Source organism: Penaeus chinensis, chromosome 23 (assembly GCF_019202785.1).
Source record: "Penaeus chinensis breed Huanghai No. 1 chromosome 23, ASM1920278v2, whole genome shotgun sequence".
Taxonomy (NCBI): Eukaryota; Metazoa; Arthropoda; class Malacostraca; order Decapoda; family Penaeidae; genus Penaeus; species Penaeus chinensis.
The window spans coordinates 3200098-3207597 of NC_061841.1; the positions used below are offsets into that span (position 1 = coordinate 3200098).

At 38.0% G+C, this 7500-nt stretch overlaps 1 protein-coding gene across 1 annotated transcript in view; it reads left to right on the top strand.

The window, feature by feature from the left end:
* Positions 1-4478: 4478 nt before the first annotated feature.
* The window catches only part of LOC125037615 (macrophage mannose receptor 1-like), a 4219-nt gene continuing 1197 nt past the window's right edge, over positions 4479-7500 (top strand). The window contains exons 1-3 of the mRNA XM_047630819.1: positions 4479-4535; positions 6602-6781; positions 7441-7500. The exon at positions 7441-7500 is cut by the window's right edge and continues 192 nt beyond it. Coding sequence (XP_047486775.1) covers positions 4487-4535; positions 6602-6781; positions 7441-7500 — 289 coding nt within the window. The 5' untranslated portion in view covers positions 4479-4486. The remainder of the gene's footprint in view (positions 4536-6601; positions 6782-7440) is intronic.

The window sequence follows — 7500 nt, forward strand, 5'->3', positions numbered from 1 at the left end:
TAGCAGGGTTGGTGGGGAGAAGAAAAGTAAGGAAGGAGGAAAGAATTGATAGTGAGAGAGAGAGAGAGATAAAGAAAATTCCTTTAAAAGGAAAATATCTTGTTTAAACGAAGATGGACATATAAAGGCAAAAAAAAAAAAAAAAAAAAAAAAAAAAAATCATAACTAAAATTTATATAAAAATGTCAGGAATATGATAATTTCTCCTCCTCCTCCCCCCCCCCCCCCTCTTTCCCTCCTTCTTCCCAACCCCTCTCCCGCCTAGTCCTCCCTTCTCCTCCTACTATAATCCTATTTTCTTATCCCTCTATCATACCTTCTCCTTGTCCTACATATTCTCCTTCCTCTCCACCTCTTGCTCTTTTTACCTCATTTCCTCTTTGTCCTTCTTCCTTACTCTCTTTCTCTTACCTATTCACTTAGTCCCCTTTCCCCTCCACGTTCACTCTTCCCCTTCCTTGCCTATCCCCCCTCCGCCATTCCTTTTCCTCTCCTTGCCTATCGCCGTCTCCACCTATTCCTTTTCTTACATAATCCCTTTCCCTTTCCCTACTATATCCCTTACCTTTCTCCACTTCCTCGTGCGTTCTCATCACTACCCCTTACCTATTCCTTTTCTACCCATTCTGTCCCCTCCCTACCTATCCCCATTCCTTTCATGATCATTAACCCTTGCTATCCATTCCTCCTTCCCTTTCCAATCCCTGTCTTCCCCCTTAACCTCTATCCCCTACAAGCCCTTCCCTCTCCCCTGTACACCCTACCCTTACTCTATCTTCTATTTCTTTCTTTACCCTCTACCTCTCCTCTTGAAGTAATCCCTTCTTCCCTACCCCTATCTTTCCCTCTACCTCTCCCTTCCCCCTAACCCCTACTTCTCCCCAACCCTTCCCTTCCCCCTACTCCCCCTACCCCTCTACCTTCTCTCTACCCCCTACTTCTCCCCTATCCTCTACCTCTCCCCAACCCTTCCCCTTCCCCCTACCCCTTCCCTTTCCCCCTACTCCCCTACCTTTTCCCCTACCCCCTACTTCTCCCCCACCCTCTACCTCCCCCTTACTCCCTACATGTCCTACCCTCTTCCCTCACCACCCCCCTTCCCATCCCCCCGCTTCTGACAAAGGGCCTTCCAATGTAATGTAGCCATTAGCACGCTGCTGGGGTCACTGGCAGGATCATTTGTCTCAGCTGCGGCCTACCACTGGGATGTAGCGCCGTGCTTGTCCGTGCAGGTCGTCCAATAGCTCCTTTTGACTTTTTTCTCTTCTTGTTTGAGACTGAGGTCGTTATCGTGTGGTTCGTTCTGTCCGTTTTTCTTTTACTATTCTTTTATGTTTTTTTTTTTTTTTTTTTTTTTTTTAGAGAGAGAGAGAGAGAGGGAGAGAGAGAGAGAGAGAGAGAGCGAGAGAGAGAGAGAGAGCGAGAGAGAGAGAGAGAGAGAGAGAGAGAGAGAGAGAGAGAGAGAGAGAGAGAGAGAGAGAGAGAGAGAGAGGTCCTTTTTGAGTAGGGTGTGTAATTTTTTTTTAGGGGGGAGTGGGGTGGGGTTGGAAGTTCTCATTACGGTCTGTTGGTCTGTCTGTCACTCTGACTGTCTGTTCCTATGAATGCTTCTCTGTCTCTCATTTCTTCCTTTTTTCCCTTCAAATATTTTAGAAAAAGGAAAAGGAGGAACAGCAAAAACAGCTCGGAAAAAGCAAACGTTTACAGCCTTATGTTAGATCTCGGATATTCGCTATGTGCCGTGGACGCCTTGAAACTCGCAATATTTGAACTATCTATCTTTACCTACCTATTTATCTTAGGGTACTAATAGGCCCATATTGTATTAGAGTATATTGATGCAATTGCTTTAGATGCAGATAAAAAAAAAATAATAATAATATCCACTAGTCATAAGCTTACAGGTCACAGATTACAGAAGTATACTGATCACTTTGCAACATACCTTCAAAACTACATGACTTGAGAACACATGGAAAAAACTTACTGTTTTTTTTTTTTTTTTTTTCACAAGATTCAAGGATCAAGTAAAGATAAAGTCAAAGTTTAAAGCAGCGTTATGTACTTGAAACTAGAAATTTCACTTGATAAGAAACGGAAAAACTGCTGCCAAACTTTCATGCTCAAGGAAGAGGTTATTATCCTATGATGATAACACGCAGTAATAATAATAGTAGTAGTAATGATAAAGATGATGGTAATAACAATGATAATGATAATAATAATAATAATAATAATAATAATAATAATAATAATGATAATAATAATAAAAATAATAATAATAATGATAAAATAATAATAACAGTAACAACAACAACAATGATAACAACAACAATAATTAAAGACATAAGAAAATTCTCTCAGACAAGCTCATGAGACTTTACTAATGCATTTCTGGGAAAATGATTACTATGCAGTACAGAGCAAATGGTTCGCCAATTGTCCCACGTATGATGTCATCAGTGTTCCAGAAATAGTACCAAGTAGACAGACTGTCGAAGAGAGAGACCAACAAGCAAAAAGATCCAACCTTAACGTATCTGTATATATATATGTGTGTGTGTGTGTGTGTGTGTGTGTGTGTGTACTGTAGATTTCCAAGTAAATACACATATTTGTACTTCTGTTTGTTAATAGGATGTGTTTCCAAGGTTATTGAATCTATAACAAAAATTCCCTTGGAACAGTAGAATGTCAAGGAGTCCGAATGATACATAAGCCATAGAATTATCAGGAATTACACATTGAATGAAATCTGAACTGGGTAAAATAAGTGAAATTCAGCGTACCATTGTAGCATAACGGAATTCCTCATTGATATAGATAGAGATTTTGATATCGTTTTGATTTCGATTAATTCTCAAGAAAGAAAGGTGTGTATATCAGATTAATAATGATAGGATTAACAACGAGAGTAATGATAACAATAATAACAGTAGACAATAATAAGATGCCATGGAAACAGACTTTTCGTGTGTGTGTGTCTGCGTACGTGCGTGCATGCTTATGACTGGATGTCTGTATTATGTGCAAATGAATACATGTAAACTTTTTTTTTTTTTTTTTTCTTTTTATCAAGATCGTGTTAAAAACCCCAACCGATCTATGCTGACAAATATATCCGTACGTCTTCCCTATTCACTAAACATCAAAAACAAGTACCAACCCCAATCACACACAAACAAACACACACACACACACCTTATCCTTATCCGACAGATACTTATACTCAGAGACAGTTGAACAGCGAAACATTCAATCAAAACACATTCAACCGAGTCCCCGAGTTGACCCAAGGCACAACAGGAGATCATAAGACCCCGGGACGCGACAAAGCCTCAGCTGATGATGCCGGCATACATTTGCATCGAAATAAAGAGGTTTGTTGTCGTCGTTCTTATTGAAGCGCTTCGGATATTGTTCGAAACTTTGGGGTTCGTTGACTTATCTTTTTTTTCACTCTCTCTCTCTCTCTCTTCTTTTGTTACGTTTTTGTTTCGTTTGATTACGGTGTGTTTTTTGGATATAGGGGTATTATTATTAGGGTTCTTTCTTTCCTTTGGTTTTCTCAAATCGGTGGGTGCGATAGAGGGAAAGTAACGTAAAGAGAAGAAGGCGAAGGCTTGTGAAATGCCGTGCGGGTCCTAACGAGCCTAATTGTTTCGCTCAAATTGAACCAGCTGATGAAACGTTCCGCCCGCATGGTAATGAACCGCGAACGAACTGGAGGGTTACTCAGCAACACCGTCTTTATGGTCGACTCCGGCTTCTGTGGGTAATCGGACAATCGCCTTTATGTCAGTTCGTCGTTTAGCACCGTCTTGGCAACGTTCGTTCAATATGTCGGTGGTTAAAGGTGCTTTTTTTTCAGGTGAATCTTATTTTCCTTCTTCCTCTCCCACTTGCCGTCCGCCGTAAATCAACATATTTTTGTGCTTACTCGAATAGCCGGTAAATTACAAAATTATTCTACAGTAATATAGAGTAATTAGGAGTTTCTTGAAAGGAGGAACTTTCTCTATTGATTTTGTTTGTTTGTTTGTTTGTTTCAACAGCTTTAGATTCCAATATTATAATAAACACACACACACATACGCACACGCACACGCACACGCACACGCACACGACACACACACACACACACACACATACACACACACACACACACACACACACACACACACACACACACACACACGCTCGCGCAGACACACACACGCACACACACACGCACACACACATATATACACATAATTATCAATATTCCTAGTACTAGCCTCAAAAGAATACCCTCTTGCTCTCCACCCTTATCCCTCTCTCCTTATCTCTAATGAGAACTGATTGATAACATTTCTCCCAAAATTGTATTGTAAAACATTATCTCTTCTCATGCGCGGGGAAAAAAAAACACCTGTTATTTCCTCGTTCAAGCTATATATTAAGGCCTTCAACACAAGTTTCTCATAGTTAGCATAGCAACTACACAATGTGGCAAACTGTGATCACATTATGTCTGCTCGCAAATCTCTCTGGAGGTAATATTGTTTCTGTGTTTGTTTTACTTTTCTTGTGCTTTAGATAATGTTATTTTTTTTTTTTTTTAAATCATGTTCTGTTAGTTTATTACCAGCGTTGTATTTAACAATCCAATCTGTAACTTAAAGACAATCATCATATACCTTTCCAATTTTAAGATCCCCTTGGTCATCAGAATAAGTGTATATTGTTTGATAGGTTTCATGCTGAGCAAATTATGAATATAAAATTGAAAAAAAACAACAACAAAAAAAACAAAACATGCAATTTAAAAACATTTTGCTATTACTTCCTGCCTTGAAGAAGCAATATAGTGAAAAGGTCTTCTCAATATATACTTGATTTTACCAAAAACACACTCATCAAGAGATTTTGCTTCTCAATACAAAAACTAATAGTATATCATATATCTGAGAATATATAACTCGTCTATGATAAAATTATCATCAACACATATAATTTGAGTAAATACGTATCAACGTCATTATGCAGATTTTACATATTTAATATCTGTTTTTGTTTACTCAGTAAATTACTTGAATTTATTCTGGATACTATGCATGGTTTTAATTATTGTACATTTGATAGTGTTTAGATTCAAACAGTTCTGTGGGCTGGTACTCTGGGCCTAGCATACAAATATCTATTAAAATAATTCAATACTGCTCAGTCCAAATACATAATTAAACATAGTTGTGTGAACTATTTTTATTACCATGGTAGGCTACATAGATGTAAGTACATGTCAAAAGACAGCTAAGAAAGAGAAGATAGAAAAGCATCAGTTATTTACGTAGTAAAAACATATTAGTTGAACTTTCAAGCTTATCACGAGTCGGAGAAGCTACACTTTTCTCAAGGCAGTCTATTCCAAAGCGTACTAAGCTGTAAACAAAGAAAAAAAAATCTAAAGACCTGTGATGTAGACGACTTAGACCAAATGTCATTGAACGGAGGGTCATGGAACTTCTAGTAACTTGAAAATTGATAAAAAATCAGGTAAAAGCTCATAGAGGGGATGTGAATTATCAGTTACATTCTTATTAAAGACTGGATGAGCCCCAGTATTCTTATGATGTCCACTGTTCAATTCTAAGACAAAAGGAGTTTAATGAAGTCAAAAGAACGATCAAGCAGTATTAAGTGTGACTCTGCAGCAGAAAACCATACAGGGGAATGGTACTAAAATGAGGCAGGATGAAAGAAAAACATTTACAAATAAAGTTATCATATTCATATATTTTTTTTTTTTTTTTTTTTTTTTTTTTTTTGCATTTGCGAATGATACCTTATTCGTGATTTGCAGTTTAAATGTAAGGTTCTAGACCGCCTTACAATAATTCTCTTGCATTATAGGTAGTGTATTTGTCCCTATAAGCCTAATGATATCATTCAATAAACTATGCTTTATCAAGTGGAAAAGGTTTTACAGGGTACGAACCCCGTTATGATTCCTGACAATAACACGTCCAGAGCATTAGCAGGACAATGAACATTATAAACATCATTCCAAACAATGCTATCACCATCCTGATTATTCTTAGACTTTAGGAAAGCTTGTCTAGTTTGGGTAATTTTGGAACGTCCCGCTGGATCTTACAATCTAGAGTAAGGTGGTCAGAAGTATCAATTAGCGCAATAGATTCTACATCTATTACCTCTCTCATATCAGTTATTAAAAGTTCCAAGGGAATGCCACTCCTGTGAATTCCTGCTCACATCCAACTACGCCTGAGAAATATAAGGCAGAAATGCTCTGTTAGTCAGATGGGGGCAATTCAGAATTCCAAAATTACCTATGCAAATAAGGTATGATTTCCTATCATTCTCTTGAATGGAGGGGTGGGAAGTCAAATAAACAGTCATAAATGCTTTCATCGGAATTGGAACTTCTATAAAGACTAAAAATACTGGAATGATTAAAACTACACACTCTCACAACCATGTATTTGAGTGCATGCATGTGGAAATTCAGGGTTTATATTAATGTAGTTACAGATTTTCCTGATATACTTCTCTGCAGCTAAATCAGATTTTATCCATTGAAAAACATTAACCTTCACAGTTCGCGCAACTTGCACTTACCCTTATGTGGCAGTGGGGGAAAAGTGCCTCTTTTTTGCAACAATGGCCGATATACAGTACAGTGAAGCTCGTCAGATGTGCCACTCGATGGGCGGAGAACTGGCGGCTGTTTTGACTGCTACTCAGTTCAAGGACATTGTCTATTATATCTATGATTACGGTAGGTATTTCAGGGAATCGTAATAATATAATAATGCATATACTCTTTCTCTCTCGTGTGCGTGTGTGTGGATCAGAAACATGGACTACTACCAAATTACTGGAGAGGAAACTAATAAGTGCCCAGAGAGAGATGGAGAGGTTGATGCTGGGAATTAGCCGAAGAGATCGGATGAGGGCGACGTGGATCAGGGAACAGACAAAAGTGGAAGATATACCTTGGAGCATCAAAAAGTAGAAATGGCAATGGGCAGGTCATATATGCCGGAAACAGGACGACACAGACAAAAAAAGTAACAGACTGGGCTATAGATAACATAAAGAACAATGACATGATGGCGTGACGAACTTTGGGGGCCAAGACTGGAAATAAGACTGGACAGACAAAGTTGGAAAAGATTAGGAGAGGGCTACATCCTGCAGTGGACTGATTCAGTCCCATGATGATGATGATATATATATATGTGTGTGTGTGTGTGTATGTGTGTGTATGAAATTGTGAAATATATAGAAATATATATTATATTAAAAAATATATATATATACACATATATATATACTATATTAAAAAAATATATATACAAATATATAATTTATTTACAAAAATATATGTATATAAGTATATATATATAGATACACATTTATGTATTGGAACCTAAGGTTATTCTGGTCAACACTTTTGGCTCGATGGCACGGACTCGGCGGTGGAGGGCCAGTGGC